Below are 22,606 nucleotides of genomic sequence, written 5' to 3'. Positions count from 1 at the left end.
TAGGCCCCACTTTCCCTATTTGCCTATAAAATATTGGTCCAATTTTAATTTTATATAAAGAAAGAAATGAGGTAAAAAGGTAGTTTAAAAGTTAGAGATAATAGCTTAAATAAATTGACCATTGAATAAAGGGTAATAGTCCGATCAAATGGGCCCACATGATTGGGTTTTACCACCAAATTTGACATGTGGCTGATATAGGATGGATCTTATCTATCCATATGGTTGTGAGCTGCTGTATCATCTGCCAGTTCACTCAAATTGGGTGGGCTGCTGTGCCATAGACATTGGGCAATCTTTTTGCCTTCATTAATTCATTATCAATAGATCTGTTTATTGATTGGTATTCCTGCAGTTTCTTGATGACCTGGTATCTGCATATGGAAAGGCATCTCATGGCCCCGGAAAGTGGCAGAAGCTGGCAAGCTTCTTACAGCAGAGGTTTGTCTCAACCTTTTCCCTCTTGCTTTACACCATAGATTTTATCTAATGATATTTACTTTCCAGTTTGGAAGGTCCAATACATGACCTTATGAAGAAGCAGTTGAACCAAATTGGATCGGAGAAGAGTGCTCTCACATTGAAATGCCACTCAATTGAAGACAAGTTGGGGTTGCTTAACAAGCAACTGGAAGCAAGTGAGAAGCACAAAGCTGAGTATCTGAGGCGTTATGAGGATGCCATCAATGATAAGAAGAAGCTTGCTGATGAATATATGAGTCGCATTACAAATTTACAGAGCAAGTGTAGCTCACTGGAGGAGAGGTGTTCAACTTTATCAAAAACGCTGGATTCTGCCAGCATGGAATCCTTGGAATGGAAAAGAAAATATGATCAGATGTTTGCAAAGCAAAAAGCTGAGGAAGATCAAGCCCATTCAGAAATATCTGTTCTTAGGTCCAGGACCAGTGCTGCTGAAGCGAGACTTGCTGCTGCTCGTGAACATGCTCAGTCTGCTCAGGAGGAGGCCGAGGAGTGGAAACGGAAGTTTGACATTGCTGTTAGAGAGACCAAGGCTGCTCTGGAGAAAGCAGCAGCAGTGCAGGAACGGACAATTAGGCAGACACAACAAAGGGAGGATACTCTGAGGAAAGAATTCTCAGCCACTTTGGCTGAAAAGGTGAAGCATTTCCCACCCTCCCTCACTGTGTGTGTGGATGTGTCTTTGTTTCTCTCTTGTTCCTTCATGCTACCATCCTGTCCTTTTCAATTCTCGAGGATTGAAAGTATTAACGATGGTGTCATTCTTGATTTCAGGAAGAGGAAATTAATGACAAGATAGTGAAGATTGAACACGATGAGCAGCGATTGATTACATTGAATTTAGAGTTGAAGGTTTGCCTTTTTAAGGCATTATATGTTCCCTGATTGGCCGCTACACTGATAATGGATGATCTTGTGCATACTCCATGACAGTAGGATAGGTCACAATGATATTGTAAATGTACTAAATGAGTGTTGTTCTGCCCTTTGAATTGATCTACATGTATCCACATATAGGTCATGAGATGAGTTTAGTCTGTATAGATCCCAGTTCATATCTGGATATCCACTAACAGATATGGCATCGATCCATGCATGGCACCAAATCCAACTCAGATTGTACTAGACCTTATCTGGAGATGCTTCATAGGTCAATCTGAGCTTTTTATTTTTAGTATAGATTGACTCCAACCTTTCTAGGACCTGGCTGTGGATCTGATGTGAACAAGCCACAAGCCAGCCTCTAAACAAATCTGATTCTAAGATTTAGAAAGGGGAAATTGATGCATGTCTGAGTGGATGCAAGTTTAACTGACCCTCTTGAGAATTTGAACCATGTTCAATCTGTTGCCCGGGATAAATGACTGTTCTGGTGTGATCTGTTCAATCATTTTACAAGCAAAGTACTTTGTGATGACACACACAATCTCTCTCTCTTGCTTGTGGTTTTGTGCTTGTATGCTTGCATGTGCACTTAATAATGATACTGATGTGTTGTGGTCAATGCACAGGCTGCGGAGTCAAAACTGAAGAGCTATGACTTGGAAACATCAGCGTTTAAACTTCAAATCAAAGAGTTGGGTGAGAAGCTAGATACCGCGAATGCTACTGTTCAATCATATGAGAGAGAAGTCAGGATACTGGAACAAGAAAAGAACCATCTGGAGCAAAAGTATTCGTCTGAGTTGAAAAGGTTTGAAGAAGTCCAGGAAAGGTGCAAAATTGCTGAGAAAGAGGCTAAGAGAGCGACTGAGCTGGCTGATAAAGCACGAGCTGAAGCGGTCAGTGCTCAAAAGGAAAATAGTGAATCTCAGAAGTTAGCAATGGAACAATTGGCCCAAATTGAGAGGGTTCAAAGGCACATCGAGAGCCTGGAAAGACAGAAAGCTGACCTGGTGGATGAAGTAGAGAAGTTCCGTGTCTCTGAGATGGATACCCTGTCCAAGGTTACTCTACTGGAGGCTAGGGTTGAAGAGAGGGAGAAGGAAATTGAGTCACTTTTGAAATCAAACAATGAGCAGAGGGCAAGTACCGTTCAGGTTCTTGAGAACCTTCTGGAGAATGAACGAGCAGCAAGAGCAGAGGCAAGCAGGAGGGCTGAAGCCCTATCGGTGCAGCTACAATCCACCCAGGGTAAATTAGATCTTCTCCAACAGGAGTTGACTTCAGTTCGTCTGAATGAAACAGCGTTGGATAGTAAGCTCAAGACTACTTCACATGGGAAGCGTTTGAGGGTCGAAGACTATGATGTAGCAGTTGAATCTGTCCAAGATATGGGAGTTGACAACGTAATCAGAGAAAGGAAAAGATCAAAGAGCACAACCAGCCCTTTGAAGGTGACACAATGCGAAGATGGGGGTTCAGTTTTTAAGGTTGACGAGGATAACAATCACAGCCAGCAAAATGAGTCAGAGGTTTATACCAAGTTCACTGTCCTGAAACTGAAGCAAGAGCTCACAAAACATGGTTTTGGGGCAGAGCTGCTTCAGTTAAAGAATCCCAACAAGAAGGACACACTTGCTTTATATGAAAAACATGTCCTACAGAAGTAGTACCTGACTCTAGTGTAGACTTGTATAGGGCAACACTGTAATCTACCATTCACTGATATATCAACTCATACTTGGGAGGAGTTGAGGTTTCTTCAAATGGGGATCATTTTAGGAAGCGTCCCACCTTAGCCAAGTGCAGGGTTAAGAGGAAATTTTTTTTAGTGTGATATGCAGGTTATTTATTCAGAAGAATTAGCTTCATTATTTTATACTTCGTTTTGTGTGGTCGTTGGGTCTGGAATGTTTGTGTGCATTGCTTGATTGGCATCTTCCAGAATGGTTCATTTGAGAAGGTATGATTCTTAAAGCTGGAAGAGGATAGTTTCACTTCATCAGCATGCCATAGTTGTGTTCTACTAGCTTGGCTGATGGATAGGGATGCATGATTCTAAGTCATCATACATCAGCTTGTCATGACCGGAAAGGGAGACCCTATGAAGTCTTTATGTAGAAGAAGCACAAGCGATATGTGGTGGATCTTATTTTGCTAATTGTTTAGGACAGCACGAGAATCGACTAACCCAAAGTGCCTTTATTTGGTGTACATGACTGAGTTTCTGTTTGTAGAAACCATAAAAGTTAAAACATTCAAGAGTGTATTTTAGCCGGTTTTTCTATTGTTCTAAGATTAAGGTTTTAACCATCTGTTTTTTTCTCTTTTTAGGGAGGGCGGAGTTGGGGGATTTTAAACATATTTTAGGTTCTAAGTAGTCCAATTGGGAGCTTCAAGGCTCAGTCTGTTTCCAAGCGAAAATCTTAAGAACTTTTTGAGGTTAAATCTATAAAATGTTAAGATTATGCTCCCAAGTTTTCCAAAGTGGTTTCTTCTTCTAATTAAGTTAGGGGTAAAGTTCAAATTATGTGAGGGTACACTACCGATCCCACAGTTGCCCTAATTGTGCTATTTCAAAGCCAAAATCTAGTCTTCACAGGATTTGGGTCCTCTCCAGCGCAGTGAGGGCTCTCCAATCTCCCCCTCACAAATCCGAATTTAGAAATCCTCCGTATCATTTGTAACTGCCGTCTTTTAACTTAAATTTGCAATGTTGGAGAATTCCTTTTGTGAAGGGGTTTCAACTGTGGAGATTGTGTTTTACTTGTGCTGAGATTTTGAACTATGACATCAATAAGTAATACTAGTAGGACGGTTTTCCTCCACCCATAGAGGACGGTTCACAAACCCCTCCTAGGTTTTGTTTGTTCCAAAATGCCCTCCCAATACCTGTTCCCGACCTCTCATGCCCCTTGGTGTCATCCACCGTATAATGCATTTCTGCATCACAATATCTGATCTTAACAAAAAGGTCTTCCCTTTAGTATTGGAGAATTCCTGTTGTTGGTCTCACTCGATATTTCTAAGCTAATGTGACTTACACAAGCATAATAGCAAAGCATGATCATAGAGAGAAAATCAAACACAAGAGCAAGAATTGTGCTCTTGTAGGCGCAGGGAACAAAGCACTTAAGGGCTCCAATGGAGGAAATCCTTCTCATTAAAACCAGGGGAAAAAAAAAAAACAAAGGAAAGGAGGATAACAACAATGGTACCTATGTTTACAACCGATATAGAGGATTTCTAAATCCCGATTCGTGAGGGGGGGGGGAATCGTTATCCCCTCCAATTCGCTGCCCCCTCCAATTCCTCACATGGGGGAAGAAAGGACCACCCTACCCCCTGCCCGAAAACACTGCCCACAGTGGGGTCCACTCCCCCCTATTAGAGGAATTGGATGAATTGGAGGTGCCCACGAATTGGAGGTGATAATTATTCGGGGGGGGGGGGGGGAAGGGAGGGTTAGGGTCTGATAACAATATCATTTTATTTTTCTTTCGTGCCCCTTTATTATTGTCTGTTGGAGTTTTTCCAGCCCACGTATCAGTTGGAAAGCCCTCACTGGGCGATCCCCAGCATGTCTGTGCTGGAGAGGATCGAAATCCATCTTCACAAGCTATGTTGGAGGGAGATGGGTATGGATCAAAATGAACTGCGTTACCTTTGCCTTTGTTGTGGCCTTTTTATTGTCCCTTTTTTTTTGTTTTTGATGAAAAAAAAAACTAATTAGAAAATAAAGATTGAAGAACAAAAGTTTGCCTTTCTTTTAAAGGCGAATTTGGCCACCCTTTTGGCCAGAGAGGTAATAAAATGTTCCTTTGCAACCCAAAAAGAAATTCCTATGCAAAAGTCAGTAAATCTTCAAGTGAGAAACAAGAGGCCACGGCCTTCCTGTTTAAGTTGGAGCAGGAAGAAAGCTAGGAATCACCTTGTTGGTGCACCAAACTTCTTTCACCGCTAATCTCAACTGAGAAGCATGCTCGAGACCTCTGGTTATGCTAAGAATCTTGAGTTCCAAAAAATGATCAATGGTTAGGTATCCTATAGCGATCAAGGTGAGTTTTCCTTTTAACAAAATGCAATATGTCCAACCAGAGGAGTTTAGACCTGAGATAAATATTCATGCGTAGATCAAAATAGGAAAGTTTAACATAGGAATATGTACAGGGGAAAATAAAGTAACCAGATTTTTTATTCTCCAGATTTTTAACCTTTCTCACATTCCTTCTAGGCGGAAACCCCCTATTGCTGTCTTCTGGTGCCCCCCCCCCCCCTTCAATGCAGTTTAACTAAATGTAGATGGGGCTTGCAAGGGAAACCAGGGGTAGGGGAAGGAGGGGAAGTAATAAGGAATTGAGGGGCATGTTTTGGCGGCTTTTGCAAATTTCTATGGGGATTGTACGAACTCTAGTGCAGAATCTAGAGCTTTGAGAGATGGTCTCAAGCTTTGCAAGGAAATGGGATTTAGAGAGTTCCATGTGAGTTCGGATTCAGCTTTTACTGTGCATTGTGTGAACACAAGGAGATGCAACATATGGAAATTATGGTACTGGTTCAATGAGATTGTAGGATTGATTGTTGCTCTTTAGCCTGGAACTACATGCACTTTCAGAGAGGGCAATAGGGCGGTGGATTGGCTGGTGAATTATGCTTGCACATCGGCAAACAACACCCTGTTTAGTTCAAAACATGTTCTTCCTCTTGGGCTCAATTGCATCATACATAAGGATTCGATTGGGATCTTGATTCTAAGAAAGTAATCCTTTGGTGGAGTTTGTAAGGGAGTGAGCCTGATCAATGTGTGTTTGTGAGTCTTTATGTACTCAGGTTGGGATAAGGCGGGTATGTCCCCCCCCCCCTTGTTTCTTCTTTCATTGATTCCATTTGATTTCTAATAAAATTCTAGGGGCCAACCCGGGTCCTAGAGAATATTTGGTTTAAAAGAAAAAGTAATAGTCTTGTCATGAGGTTTAACAATTACATAATATGAGGATAAGGAAGGGGGAGAGGGAGAGAATATTCAGATCACAAATCCATCGTTCAATGTTCTTCAAGGCCTTAATCGGGTCTGGCTTTTCCAACCCTTTAGCCATCTTGTTCCTATTGTTCCAAACAAAATAACAGGTAATTATAAAAACAAAAAAAACAGTCCAAAGACAATTTGTCAAGATGTTTATGAAAGAGGGTGGAAATGCAGAAGTGTTCCATCGATGGGTGGGAGAGAAATTATGTTCACAATCCCATAGGACCAACAACCCAGATATGCTTAGACCAGTTACATGAGAGGAAAAGGTGTCAGGTAGACTCAACACATGAGCCACAAAGAATACAATAGGGCTCGATAGGGATCCATTTCGAAAGAGTCACCTTGACTAGAATTCCTACATGTAAAACATGCCAAAAAAATACTTTAAATTTGAAATGTAAATTGAGTTTCCAAAGAAAATTCCACCAGTCTGCCTTTTAAACTATCCTTAAAATTTAGAGAATTACCAACCATATCGACCATATACAAAGACACCTCAGTAGACGAGCATATTTGGTGCTTAGAAGAGCCTTGCATCCTAAATGAATGGTCAAAAAGTGTGAACTAACTAATTGTTGGGCCCTGCTCTACGGGCATAAACTCAGAATGGACGGGTCTATGCCAAATTTGGTGTCTTTTTTAAAATTTGTGTCAAGTATAGTACCTTTTCAATTTTCCCCTTGTTTGTAAGAGTGGTCCCTTGCAAGGTTTTAGGAATCATTATTCGATCTGCCATTTTACCCGATCTGTATCGATCTCAACTGACACTAATACTGATACTTGATCGATATAGAATCAATGATATAGTATGGATAGAGGGTAAAATGGTTCAAATCTATGTTGGTAATTGGTATCAATTTCTTTGAGGGCAAAAGCATCTGATACGACTAATACATATTGGTATCAAATTAAAAATGGCCAATACCTAATCCAATGTTGTGAACTAAAACTCTGGCCTTCTGTTGATGCGGTATACATGCAGTGTGTTTGCTAATGGCAGGCTTTTCGCCTATCTATTTCTTCCCCGAACGTAGGCTCGTTGAGACCTTTGAGACTGATACTGATGAATGAGGCGATGGTGAGGGCAGAGATGTTTCTCACCATTCCCTGATTGACCAAGTTGAATACAAACTTCTTAAAAGATAATTAGTAAATTAATATCGACTTTGCTTAGATGTGTCGTCCATTATGGAACCTATAGACAGACATTCCTAGTGGTGCACTTTCACTGTCCTTCACTTGGAATTTAGAGCTTTTATATAGATGGTGGCCTCCTAATGTGGTTCAACATATTATTTCTATCCCACTCTCATATACTTGTTCTCAAGATATCTCTATTTGGAGTTTAACATCTAATGGAAGATTCACTATGGAAAATTATCGCCCCCAGTACTGGAGGCGGTCCTGTGCGCATCGTGTGGCGCAGTACGATCCGTGTGTGCACAGTGGGTCCCACTGTGCACACATGGATTGTGCTGCCCCGCACGATGCGCACAGGACCCCCCCAGTACTAGGGGCGATAAAGATCCATTCACTATTGCTTCAACCTAACACATTAGTCTATAAGGATATGAGATGACAGTTAATTCTTTATGACAAAAGTTGTGGCATATTGATGCGGCTCCCAAAGTCTGTATTTTCTTAGGGAAAGTTTTAAAAGACCGAGTTCCTCATTTTGGGCTCTTAAGTTCTTGGGGCTTTAATCTTATTCAAAGATACCCTTTCTGCAACTATCTTTCAATTAATTATGATCATCTCTTCCTTTGGTGTGCTTATTCCAATTCAATTTGGAAATCTTCTGGTCTTTTATATTTTTTTCAATGGAAATACCTCCATTCAAGTTTGTTTAACCTTGATTCTTGGTTTGCGGGCAAAACCTCAGCAGAAGAAATGGTTTGTAGCACTTACGACCAACATTGCTTAGCATCTTTAGCTTGCATATAATGATGTTGTTTTTAATAGGGTTGTCAAACTTCCATCTCAATTCGATTCATCAAGCTTAATCTTTGCTATAGATTATTATTATTTTTAGAAGTCTAATCGAGATGATAATATAAGGCAATCTATTCTTGCATGATATCAACAGAAGTCTTATCTCCTATATTTTCTCCACAAGCTGAGTCCAAGCTGGTCAACCTTATCTTATCTCAACTGACTTTATCGCTCACCTTGCATAACTAAGTATGACTCTATGAGATGATATGATTTACAGAGAATCAAACTCTATCAAGAAGACCTGTCGATCACATGCGATAACACTAGGACTCTATCACCAAGAGCTGTCAATCACATGTGATAACACTAGGACTCTATCACCAACAAGATAGAACTCCTACTCTTATGTAACTCTATCCAAACTATATATTCTGATGTAATCGTGTGATTGCAATCAATGAAAATCAACATTCAATCTTAACATGATATCTAGAGCCCTTTGCTCCAACGAGCTCCCCTAACTTTTTTTTCTGTCTTCTTTTTGTTATCTCCTCAATAGTCGATCATACCTCTCCCATGGCCGATCTTGCTACCACCATAATCTGTTCTTGCCACCCCAACCCCTCCCCTCACCAACTCCAGTGCTCAACACTTTCTTCATCTCAAACTCTCCTCCAAGAATTATGAGTATTGGAAGACCTAAATTGTGCCGCATCTCATTGGCCAGCACCTCTATGACTATGTGATTGGGGATAAACGATGCTCTTAAGACCCCGCTCAAGCTACTACTTGGTGTGAACATGATGCCTCTATAATGAGTCTTCTCATTGCCTCACTATTTGAAGATGCAATTCCCCTAGCCATTGGTTGCACATCAAGCAAATAACTTTGGGATGCTCTCCATGTTGCCTTCAACTCCGCATCTATTATGCGCTTTCTCTCTTAATGTGGCGCTTCAAAATCTCATGCATAAGCCGGATAAAAGTGTAACTCAGTTTCTTCATCATGCTAAGGCCCTCTCCGATGAACTCACTGTTGCAAGAAAGCCTCTTCCCTTGAAGACTTCAACATACATATCTTCCATTCTCTTCGCTCAGAGTATCAGTCATTGGTACCTATTATGATGGCCAGATCAGATCCGATCCCATTCACAGACGTCCACAACCTTCTCTTGAGTCATGAGTACCTTCTTCTGTCTCGCCGTGCCATTTTTTATCCTTCTGCAAGTGCTTTTGCTCATCTCTCACAACATGGCTACAGTGGCTCACCAACTCCGGGTAATCGTGGCACTGGCTGTGCCCCTAGCAACACTTAAGGATGTGGTTATGGTTTTGGCTGCTCTAGCGATTTTGCTCACAATCTATGTACCATCTATGGATGCACCAATCATCAAGCAGCAACCTACTTTTACAAACAATAGTTCATCCATCAATAAAACCGCCTACCCCTCCTTCCCACCCCACCCTCATCTCTCACCATCAATCCTCCTATTATCCACATAACCTGCACCCACTGCTTACTACACTGCCACCCCTCCCCCCAACCATCCCATTTTCACCAATCCAACCCACCCACCCGCCTCCCCCACAAACCCACCTCAAACCAACCGCTTCATTGTTGGTGTGTTGCAGTATATAACATTGACACGGCCTGATGTTGCATTTTCAGCTTTATGCACACTCCCACGGTTGACCACTGGACCTTGGTTAGGCGCATCCTACGCTACCTCAAGTATACACGTGACCATGGTTTATTCTTTTCAAAGTCCGATTCGATTAAACTTCAGGCCTTTTCAAATGTGGATTGGGCTGGTGACAATTCTGACTGTAAATCCATAGGTGGTTACGCTATTTATATGGGGCCAATTCTTATCTCTTGGGCCTCCAAAAGATAAAAAATGGTGGTCCGGTCTTCCACCAAGTCAGAATACAAAATCGTCGCTAACGCTTGTGCTTTGTACTCTATTTGGTGAACTCCACATTCCTATCACTGATGCACCTGTCTTGTGGTGTGACAACATCGGTGCGACTTATCTCTCTGCCAATCCAATGTTCCATGTCTGCACCAAACACATCGAGATAGACTTTCATTTCGTTCGTGACAACAGGTCCTCCAGTGAGTTACAAGTCCGGCTTATCTCCACGAAGGATCAAATTGCAAACATTCTTACCAAAGGTCTAAGCACAGCTCGGTTCTCCTTTCTTCGTGACAAGTTACAGATTCGACCACTCAAATTCCCACCTTAAGGGGGTATAGCAACGAAAGTTTTATTTCCTATATTTTCTCCACAAGCTGAGCCCAAGCTAGTCGACCTTATCTTATTTCAATCTACCTTATCTCTCACCTTGCCTAACCAAGTATAACTCAATGAGATGATACAATTTACAGAGAATCAAACTCTACTAAGAAGACCTATCGATCACATGCGATAATACTAGGACTCTATCACCAAGAGCTATTAATCACATGAGATAACACTAGAACTCTATCACTATTAACCAATATAGCCGTTCTCATTTAGAACGTGCTATATTGGACCTCAATATTCTCTTGCCTTGTATGTTACCTACTATGTTTACTACCTACCATGTGTACACCTACCTTGTATTTCTCCTTCCATGTATCTCTCTTACCATGTATCACTTGATCCTAAGAATATTGTGTTTTCCATTTATCACCACATGTGATATAGACTTTCCTATTATCACATGTGGGAATCGGATTCTCTGGAGTCCTATATATATACATCTAATATGTCACATTGATTTACTAAGGAATACAAATCCTATTTCACACTGTCCAATATGGTATCTAGAGCCAATTAGTGCTCCAATGAGCTTACCCTCTTCTTCTTTATTTTTTTTTTTCTACTTCTTCTATGGTTGGAGATAACGAATCAGCCCAAGCAACCCCTCCCACCTTGGACGGAAATGGTGCTCTCACCACCCTTCCCATTGGACACTCAACCCTTCACCACGTACATCACTACATCTCGGTGAAGCTCACCTCCAAGAACTATCTCTTCTGGCAATCTCATGTTGAGCCCATTCTTGATGGCCAAGGTCTATTTGGTCATCTTGATGGGAGTACTCCATGTCTTGATGACCCAACTACTACAACTTCATGGCGTCGACAGGACTCTTTGCTCCGTAGTCTCTTACTCTCATCCCTTTCTGAAGAAGTCTTTCCACTGACCCTCGGGAAGCGCACAAGCAAAGAAATCTGGGAGACCTTGAAAACTGTGTTTTCTTCCCCATCAAAGAGCCGGATTATATATGTCCCTCACAATGGCTTTGCAAGAGTTAGAGCAAAAGCCTGATGAATCTGTCTCGGCTTTTCTCCAACGTGCTAAGACTATTTCTGAAGAATTGAGTGCAGCCGGACATGTGCTAAGACAGAGTACCTTCAATCTCCATGTCTTTAAGGGATTGAAATCCAATTTTAATGATATTGTTTCCTCTCTTTTAACAAGGATAGAACCTTTGCCCTATGATGACCTCCATGCAATGCTTCTTAGCCACGAGTTTTTGCATAGTTCGAAATTGTCAAAACTCTCTCTGAATGATGCTGGAAATTCCAATGGTTCCCCCACTGCCAATCAAGTGCAAAATGGTAACGGTTCCCTTGACACCCGAATCCCTTCCTTTGGCCGAGGGGGTGGTCCTTGGAGAGGTCGTGGGGGTCGTGGTAGGGGAGGCCGTGGCCATTCTCAGGGCACTCGGTTATGGTGCCACTAGTGCAACCGTGATACTCATGACACCATTAGCTGTTATAGCAAGCCTAAACCACCACCAATCTTCCCAACCCGTCAATCAGCCCAGTTTCCCTATCAACCACATACAAACCCAGAAGCCCATTACACCAATTACCCTACCCAATCGGCACCACCCCTCCTCCCCACACCCAATCAACAATTAACCTAGTACCCAGATACGGGCGCCACTCACCATGTTACCCTAAATCTCAATGCCTTATCAACCTATGATCCCTATACTGGCACGGATTCCCTGTAGGTCGGCAATGGTAAGGGTGTTCCATTGAACATGTTGGTACATCGTCTATTCCTTCTCATTCTTCATCACATAATTTTATTTTGTCTCATGTTTTACATGTCCCTTCTATTTCGAAACCCCTTCTCTCTATTTACCGTTTTGTTCATGATAATGATGTATTTTTCGAATTTCACCCCTCTTATTTTTTTGTGAAGGATCGACGGACCAAAACTATCATCCTATCAAGTCCGAGTAAGGGCGGTCTATACTCTATTCCTGTGCGCATTTCTCCTGAAGCAAATCTCACTTCTAGAACCTCTCTTGATGGCTGGCATTCCCGTCTCGGTCATCCTCATCCGCAGTTGCTTCGACAAATTGTGGCATCCAATAAATTACCTTCATTGAATAATTCTCTCAATAAATTATGTACTGCTTGTCAAATGGGAAAGGCCCGTCGCCAATCTTTGGGCGAGACCTTCTCCCGTAGTTTATTTCCTTTGGAACTGATTTTTAGTGATGTGTGGGGTCCATCACCTACCCCATCCCCTGCTGGACATCGTTATTTTCTTATTTTTGTAGATGATTATTCTAAATACATATGGTTCTACCCCATGATACGAAAGTTCCAAAGTTTTTGGAATCTTCCAACAGTTTGGATGTAAATGGGTGTTTGTGGTGAAACGAGAAGGTGGATGGCACCGTGGATAGATATAAGGCACGGCTAGTTGCCAAGGGTTTTACTCGGACATACGGCATAGACTACCAGGAGACCTTTGCACTGTTGCAAAGTTGAATACGATCAGGTGTTGTTATCTTGTGCAATCAACCTTGGTTGGGAGTTACACAGCTAGATGTTAAAAATGCCTTCCGAATGGAGCACTTTGGAGGAGGAGGTATACATGGACATTCCACCGGGGTTCTCTTGTTGTGATAATAGAGGAAAAGTGTGCGGTGAAGCATGCACGTATGGGCTGAAACGTCCCCGGGCTTGGTTTGGTAGATTCCACAAGGCCATGATTTACAGTGGGCTATAAGCGGTAATGCGATCACACACTCTTCATCAAGAGGGTTGGTGGAAAACTCCTTTGTTCTTATAGTTTACGTTGATGATATAGTGGTTACGGCAATGATGGTGATGAGATCGAGCAGGTTGAAGACCTTCCTTGGCCAGAATTTGAGATTAAAGATCTAGGCAAATTAAGATACTTTCTTGGGATTGAAGTGGCCAGATCTCGCGAAGGCATATTTCTCTCCCAAAGAAAGTATGTCCTAGACTTGTTGGCTGAAACCGGTTTGCTAGGCTGCCACCCTTCGAACACTCCTATGGATCCCACTGCTCGCTCAAGGAAAATGGGGGTGAGCTGTTGATAAAGGTCGGTACCAAAGACTTGTAGGGAAGCTGATTTACCTTTCACACACTCGTCCAGGACATTGCTGTTGCTCGTGAGTGCAATGAGTCAATTTATGCATGATCCCTACACTTCTCATATGGAGGCGTTCTTCGTATTCTACATTATTTGAAGTCGCTCCTGGAAAGGGCATTCTTTGTCCTCACATGGTCACCTACGGGTAGAGGCATACACCGATGCTTTGATTGGGCTGGTTCAAAGAGATCGAAAGTCCATTTCTGGATATTGTTCTTTTGTAGGTGGAAATCTTGTTACCTCGGCGTAGCAAGCGGGTAATGTAGTTGCTCGCTCTAGTGCCGAAGCTGAATTCGAGCTATGGCACAAGGAATTTGTGAGTTACTTTGGCTTAAAGGGCTGCTACAAGACTTGGGTCTACCTATTCGCCTTCCTATGATGTCTTCGCGATAACAAGGCTGCAATTAGTATAGCACACAACCCGGTGCAGCATGACCGTACCAAACATGTTGAGGTGGATAGGCATTTCATCAAGGAGAAATTAGAAGATGGGCGATATGTATTCCCTTTGTGACTTCTTCGGATCAGACTTGCGATATCTTCACCAAGGGTCTTGGAAAATTATTTCACCCTAATCTAGTTAAGTTGGGCATGATCGACATATTTGCTCCAACTTGAGGGGGAGTGTTGAATAATGTAAACCAGAATACCGTGGGGGTATTCTCGGTCTTTTGGGTGCTTTAGTATTATGTTTTATAGTTGTTTATGTACGCCTAGTCAGTATTGGCTAGGTCAGTATTTTGGTCATGTAATTTCATATTCCAAAGATTATAAATATAGGTGCCTGGGTGATCACAATAGATCATTCAAGTTTTCTCAGTTCTGTTTTTTAGTATTTTAGTTTTGAACACAACAGTTTCAAAAACTTGTGGAACGTCAGTTTGATCGTCAAATTAAATCAATCCAAATAGACTGGGGAGGGGAATTCCAGACTTTACCAAAGTTTTTTCAATCTGTGGGAATTTCACATAGGCTCTTTGCGCCTCACACCCATGAGCAGCAAGGAGCAGTTGAACGCAGACATAGGCATATTGTGGAAACCGGACTATCTTTGCTCGCTCATGCTTCGGTTCCCCACATTTATTGGGTTTTTACCTTTGAAACTGCGATTTTCTTGATCAATCGCTTACCCTCTCGTGTTTCTTCGGGGATCTCTCCTTATCAACTTTTATTTCATCGAGTTTCTAATTACTCTTTTCTGTGTGTTTTTGGATGTCTCTGCTATCCTCTCTTACGTCCCTTTAATGCGCACAAAATGGATTATAGATCAGCCCCATATGTCTTTCTGGGCTACAGTCCTTCTTATTTAGCTTATCGTTGTCTTGATAAAACAACTGGCTGAGTTCAAGTTTTTAGACATGTGTCCGTTTTAGAGGACGTTTTCCCATTTTCAAACTCCACACCTGCACCTAGCATGACCTTGCCGGTATCCCAACCATGGGTTGTTTCGCCCATTATTGCTGCTCCACCACCGCAGCCAGTACAATCCATTCCAAGAGTATCACCAACCAACACACCACCAACCTCACCAACTCTACAACCACACCCACCTTTCTCACCCGAAACCACTAGCACCAACCCAAGCCTGGTGGCAAGCCCACTATCCCCACCACGTAAGACCCGTTCCATTATGGACCTTTACCAAAATAACCCTCCACCCAATCCACCACCACCACCTACCCATCATACCATGCACCTTCGATCCTGTAAAACCGCATTCCACAGCCTACCCTCCTCCCCATCTCCACCGATTGAACCAACTTGCTTTTCACAGGCTATTAAAGTACCTGAATGGCTCCAGGCCATGGCTGAGGAATTTAATGCCTTACTCCGTAATGGCACTTGGAGTTTGGTACATCCATCCCCCACCCACAATTTGATGGGCTGTAAGTGGGTTTTCAGAATTAAAAGAAAGGCGGATGGGTCCATTCAGAGATACAAGGCCCGCTTAGTGGCTAAAGGGTTCCACCAACAACAAGGGGTGGATTATGAGGAAACTTTTAGTCCGGTGGTTAAGCAACCTACTATTCGCACCGTGATTTCATTAGCTGTATCAAAAGGTTGGCCTATCCGGCAACTAGATGTATAAAATGCCTTTCTCCATAGAGAATTGGCCGAAGAGGTTTACATGGCCCAACCCCCTGGGTTTGAAGATAAGGCTCACTCGGCCCATGTATGCAAGCTCCATCGGTCCCTGTATGGACTCAAACAAGCACCAAGGGTCTGGTTCAATCGATTATCCAGATTCCTGCTGTCTACTGGGTTTGTTGGTTCTAAGACTGACTCTTCGCTATTCATGTCTCGCCAGGGTGGTTCAGTTCTTTATGTACTAGTGTATGTGGATGATATTTTGGTAACAGGTGCTTCACAATCAGGCATCCCGGCCCTACTTGCGAGCCTGGCCCAAGAATTCTCAATAAAAGACTTAGGCCCATTGCACTATTTCTTGGGCATTGAAGCCAGTCGAACAAAGCAGGGGCTGGTTCTGTCACAAAAGAGATATGTCACTGATTTGCTTGACCGTGCTGGCATGATGGATTGTAAACCCATATCTACCCCAATGCCTACATCCACAAAAACTTCTGATTCAGGGGGTGTATCCTTTTCAGATCCCAGCAAGTACAGGTCCGTAGTGGGTGCTTTGCAGTATGTCACCCTTACTAGACTCGATGTAGGATTTGTAGTAAACCGCGTTTGTCAGTTTATGCACTCTCCTACGACTGAAGATTGGAGTAATGTAAAACGTATACTACGGTACCTCAAGGGTACTATTTCTCATGGTTTGTATTTTCAACCGTCCTCGTCCATGACCCTACAAACATACACAGATGCTGACTGAGCTGGAAGTCCAACTGATCGCCGATCCACAGGGGCCTATGCGATATTTTTGGGGCCGAATCTCATTTCCTGGAATTCCAGAAAACAAAAGACAGTATCCCGGTCCTCCACTGAGGCCGAGTATAAGGCCCTAGCTAATACGGTAGCAGAACTGATATGGCTACAGGGACTCTTCAAAGAGCTAGGGATTCCCCAACCAATGGCCCCAATCTTGTGGTGCTACAACATTGGTGCTACTTACTTGGCAGCCAATCCCATTTTTCATGCACGTACCAAGCACGTGGAGATAGATTTCCACTTTGTTCGTGAGAGGGTGGCAGCAAAGGCTCTCCAAGTCCAGTTTATTTCAACTCATGATCAGATTGCGGATGTGTTGATCAAGGCATTACCAACCGCACGATTCCAGTTTATGAGGGACAAGCTAAAGCTCCGCCACACTGGATCTTCATCTTGAGGGGGAGTATTGACCAATATAGCCGTTCTCATTTAGAACGTGCTATATTGGACCTCAACATTCTCTTACCTTGCATGTTACCTACTATGTTTACTACCTACCATGTGTATACCTACCTTGTATTTCTCCTTCCATGTATCTCTCTTACCATGTATCACTTGATCCTAAGAATATTGTGTTTTCCATTTATCACCACATGTGATATAGACTTTCCTATTATCACATGTGGGAATCGGATTCTCTTGAGTCCTATATATATACATGTAATATGTCACATTGATTTACTAAGGAATACAAATCCTATTTCACACTGTCCAATAATCACCAACTATGATAGAACTCGTACTCTTATGTAACTTTATCCAAACTATATATCCTGATGTAATCGTGTGACAACAATCAATGGAAATCAATATTCAATCTTAACACATGGATACCTCTGGCAAACCCTTTTATTAAAGTAAATGTGGATGATTCTTGTATAGGTTGCCTTGGCCCAGTTAATACTAGAGGTATTTTTTGAAATAGTGATGGAAACTTCATAATGATTTGCGCTGGTTATGTTGGAATTTCATATGCTTATGTTGCTGAAGCTCTGGCAGTTAGAATGACATTGGTCTTGGCTCTATCCAAGGGTATCACTCAACTTGAGGTTGAAAGTGATAATCCTTTAGCTTTCCAACTTTTGAACAAGAAGACTGGATACACCTTGGAGAATCTCTTATATTATTGATGATTGTTTACACACCTCAGCAGGAAATTTCAGTATATCTCCTTTTGTCATGTCTACAGAGAACAAAATTTTGTAGCTGATCACTTAGCTTCTAATGGCCGAAATTTTGTTGATTCTTGTATTTGGGAGACACACTTCCCTTCCTTTTTGTCTCCTTTTCATCTTGTTGATGTACACTAGCTCGTGCTAGTGGTACGTACGCACGCTGGTTACCTATCTTGATGAAGAAGAGAACTAAGATTGAAGAAGAGAAAATGAGAATTTAACGGGTACTATAGGCTCTATTGAGGAAGCCTTGCCTCAATCTCATTAGAGATGTTTGTGGGTAGATAATCAGGTGCTTCTTCATTCAATTTCAAATAATAAATAGACTAATACACCACCACATACGGTTACTCCACTTCTCACAACTTCCCCACCCCACTACCTACTAACTTCCCTCATTCCCATAACTATCTCCACTCACAATATACTCCTACCTACAAAGATATTGCTGCTACGTGCATGTGATAACAACCACTCATGGAAATTACTAAATACCCTACACTCCCTACTACCATATGATAATAACTATACCATACCCACATGAATAAACAACCTACGTATAACTACCATGCATATAACAATTCCCTCCCTCTTAATTTCAGGTCTTGTCCTCAAGACCGAGTTCTTCGGTGTCTTTCCACGTGGCGTCCTCTTCGTAACAGCCTTCAATCAAGAATAATTTCTTGCATCGATGTCCAGGCACGAACCGTTCATTACAATTACAACAAAGTCCCTTAGCCCGTCTTTCTTGTATCTCGGTTGACGTGAGTCGACAACGGGAAGAGGTTCGATGTCGTGGAATGCTCTTTCTCTCAAGTGATCGGTCACGGGCCTCGTATAATCGAGCCAATCCAATAGCTGCAGATAGGGTAGTTGGTGTACCGCCAATACATCTGCTCTAATATGTTCCTTCAACCCACTCATGAAGAGGCTGACTTGCCGGCTTGGAGGGAGTCGTCCGACCTTGGACAACAGCTTCTCAAACTTAGATTGGTAATCGCGAACGAACCAACCTGTTGTAATTTCGCCAATTCTCCAAAGAAGTCCTGGAATGGGGTTGGACCAAATCTGCAGTGAAAACCGTCACAAAATTCTTGCCAACATATCATCCCTTCATCCGCTTGAAGATTTGGTACCATAGTTGTGCGTCCCCTTCCAAATGAAAGGATGCCAATGACACTTTTTCTTCTTCGATGTCCGATGAAATTCAAAGAAGCGTTTCGCCCTACACGTCCAACTGGTCGTGTCTTCATTCCCGTTGTATCGAGGAAATCCAATTTGACCAACTTAGGCATAAATGATTGGTGTGTGTTGGTTGAGAGTGGAATCGTTTGTTGAGGTGGTCGGTCATTAGAAGGAGGGATAGGAGCTCTTGAGCTCTCTCCTACAGCGTTTAAAGAAGGAGCTTGAAAAGCGGAACCTTTCGAAAAGTTCTTCCAACGATTAAGAATTTTTGTTGCCCTTCATGAAGAGTGCTTACCTCCTCTTCCAGCTTCTCCACCCGCCCATCCATATTCCGGCTTTGATACCAAGCTGGTACGCACGTCACGCTGGTTACCTATCTTGATGAAGAAGAGAACTAAGATTGAAGAAGAGAAAATGAGAATTTAACGGGTACTATAGGCTCTATTGAGGAAGCCTTGCCTCAATCTCATTAGAGATGTTTGTGGGTAGATAATCAGGTGCTTCTTCATTCAATTTCAAATAATAAATAGACTAATACACCACCACATACGGTTACTCCACTTCTCACAACTTCCCCACCCCACTACCTACTAACTTCCCTCATTCCCATAACTATCTCCACTCACAATATACTCCTACCTACAAAGATATTGCTGCTACGTGCATGTGATAACAACCACTCATGGAAATTACTAAATACCCTACACTCCCTACTACCATATGATAATAACTATACCATACCCACATGAATAAACAACCTACGTATAACTACCATGCATATAACAGCTAGTTTCTCGTACTGTTCATGTTAATAATTAATCTTTCTTCTCATTAAAAAAAAAAAAAGTTGGACCCGTCTAAAATTTGATAAAGGGATTGGATCCTAAGGTTCTCACCTCACATGTTAAGCTTCTGTCTATATGGATTTGGTCAAGGCAGCAAAAAAAAAAAATGAAAAGTCTAAGATTATTGAGAGGGTGCATGCCGAACAATATGTAATGTGGTGGGCACTGCACACGGCCATTGCACGTGTAAAGTGCATCTGATGGTGCCCAAGAACATGTTCTTTAATTTTTATCCTCTCAAGTGCAATGGCCACGGTCAGATGCACTTTAAATGTGCATTGAGCAGTGCACTGCACTTAAGAGGATAAAAATTCAGAAGCATGATCGATAGCAAGAGGGAGAGAAGACACAAGGAGGTTACACCGAAAGTTTCTTAATTATAATGTCTATTTTGGCTTTCGAAATTCTCATATTGTATTTTAATGTCAAATTGTTTTTTTAACCTTATAATATTGTCACCTCATTTTATTCAACGGCTGGTCTATCTTTTCCCCCCGCGCCCTAGCAGTAAAAGATCCGGCTCCTTTCCAGGGAGCTCAGCGCCCAGAGCACGTCGAGGGAACATCCAAGGATTGGGCTGTGTCGCACACATCTCGACGCACACCTAGGGATGTGTGCAGTATAGCTCAACGGCTGGATGCTCCCTGGGTGTGCTGGGCTCCCTGGAAATGAGCTCAATCCAGCAGTAAACCGCCTGGCCCTGCTCTGTTTGACTTAGATCTTATGTATGTATTGTTTTCATGTTCTTTTTTGTGTTCTGTTGTACTTGGACTCCTTTTTATAGAGTCCCACTTATATATATTCTCTTAATAGAAATTTCTTTTCTTTTGATCCCAAAAAAAAAGCAAATTTCAGTATTCACATATATATTTCTGTCCTTATATATTAATTTTCCCCTCCATAATCTCTGATGCCATTCATTTGGATCGTGAAAGCTATCACATTGAATATTTGAATCAACTTTTAATAAAAAAAAAAGGGTAAATTACATGTTACCCCTGATTTTCAAACAAAACTTAAATCACCTCCTGGTTTTTGAAAATACTCATTCATCCCCCTCTACAATAATAGCGTTAGTCTGTTGTTAGTTATTGGTGTGAATGGACTATTTTACCCTTATACTAAAACATTAGAATTAAATTTACAATACTATCCTTCAAAATCTATGTTTGGATATCAAGGGTAGTTTAGGAATTTAAATTTATTTAACTGGATGACATCATCACTTAACAGCATAAAACTAATGGTAGAGACTAATTTGTCATATTGGGGTCTAATACAGGGGGTGATTTGAGTATTTTCAAAAATCAGGGGGTGACATGTAATTTACCCTAAAAAAAATACTCTCAAATCATAGGTTCATCAAAAAACCATCTCCTTTATAGACAGTTAGGGTAGAAGTGTCATTACATAATGTTGCTTCTTAAAGTAGTTCATTGGGTTTAAAATGTTCTGTTAACCATCCTCTTGATGAGAACTGGGTGTCTAAATAGAGACACTTAATTTTCTCAATTTGACTCCTCTACTTCTGCTTGCCCTTACTATCGTGTACGCCTCACACACAAGCAAGACGGAATGTACCACCTTATCCATGCCTGAGCGCCTTGCCCAAAAGAGGGTAAGGCAGTACTTTCCACCGTGCTTGTGCGTTGAAACGCACGACAATACCGAGTAGACGGAAATAGAGGAGTCGGATCCTAATTTTCTACCAAAAGAAAAAAAAAATAGAGACACTTATTGATTATTGGTATAGAGGAGTGTCGTCTCTTGGTAATTTTGCCATTATAATAGAAAAGGTTCCTTGTTCCCACCGGAACTGTTGCGTGCTGAACAGTACAATTTCCTCAGTGACAGTGACTATATTACTCTAAGGTCGGCGTATCTCCAACACAGACGCTTGCACAGGTACAGGCATTAGAGAAACTGGATTTGGGGAAGCTTGTTGGATAATTATGAACCAAGCATTCTTTTAAAGAAAATTACTAATTCTACTTTGTGGAAAAAATTAGAATCTTCTTGAACATCAGAAGAAAACGTATATTTTTTAGGAAAATGGTTTCTATGAGGGAGCCTGGTCTTTTGCGTGGTTTTTATGGGGGGAATGTGGTTCTTGCATCCAGACACAGAGATGGGGCAAAATCATTACCTCGACCCCATCAAAGACGGAAATGACTGACATGTTGATACTTCTACTTGTTCTCCCATTGGCACGATGCGCGGGGAAGGGCCGGACTCCCCCCACAGAAAACTCTTCCCTATATCATTTTTACTTGCTTCAGAAGATTTCTTATATAACCTTTGGGTAGTATATAGATACATTAACACTGTTAGCATAGGAATGAAATATCTCATACCAAATCATGGGAGCACGGGAGAAGATGTCACACGGTTTGTATATACGAGAACCTGTATTTAAAAATAGAGAGAAAATGTATGTAAAAAGACGTATGGTAAGTATGACATGAATGTGAAAATAATTTTTCCCAACCTTTATGAATTGATCGGTGTGAACTTAACACTACCCTTCAAGGTTATTATTATTATTGTTGTTGTTGTTTATTATGAATGAAAAGAATATATTCAAAGAAACTCAAGGATACATCAAACCCCTAAAACGGAAGGAAAGAAAAGAGGAAAACAAAGGCAGTAGATCCTGAAAAAGGTAAAATCAACGGAAGATGCACCAAAACAGTATCATGCATTGGAAGGCACCGGAATCATTTGAGATAATAGAAAAATAGACACAAAGAAACTAGGGTAC

The 22,606-nt window shown here is 41.7% G+C and overlaps 1 protein-coding gene and 1 pseudogene across 1 annotated transcript in view; both read left to right on the top strand.

Annotated features, from left to right (window-relative positions):
• Nucleotides 1–3,367, top strand: part of LOC122640353 (guanylate-binding protein 2-like) — a 68,165-nt gene extending 64,798 nt beyond the window's left edge. The window contains exons 11-14 of the mRNA XM_043833516.1: nt 356–441; nt 508–1,120; nt 1,258–1,335; nt 1,995–3,367. Coding sequence (XP_043689451.1) covers nt 356–441; nt 508–1,120; nt 1,258–1,335; nt 1,995–3,035 — 1,818 coding nt within the window. The 3' untranslated portion in view covers nt 3,036–3,367. The remainder of the gene's footprint in view (nt 1–355; nt 442–507; nt 1,121–1,257; nt 1,336–1,994) is intronic.
• A 12,506-nt stretch (nt 3,368–15,873) lies between these two features.
• LOC122638693 lies at nt 15,874–17,037 on the top strand (annotated as a pseudogene).
• The last annotated feature ends 5,569 nt before the right edge of the window (nt 17,038–22,606 follow it).

The sequence above is a fragment of the Telopea speciosissima genome, chromosome 9 (genome assembly GCF_018873765.1).
Source record: "Telopea speciosissima isolate NSW1024214 ecotype Mountain lineage chromosome 9, Tspe_v1, whole genome shotgun sequence".
In the NCBI taxonomy this organism is placed as follows: domain Eukaryota; kingdom Viridiplantae; phylum Streptophyta; class Magnoliopsida; order Proteales; family Proteaceae; genus Telopea; species Telopea speciosissima.
Note: the sequence above shows the minus strand (reverse complement) of the source record. Positions and strands in the feature narration are given on the sequence as shown.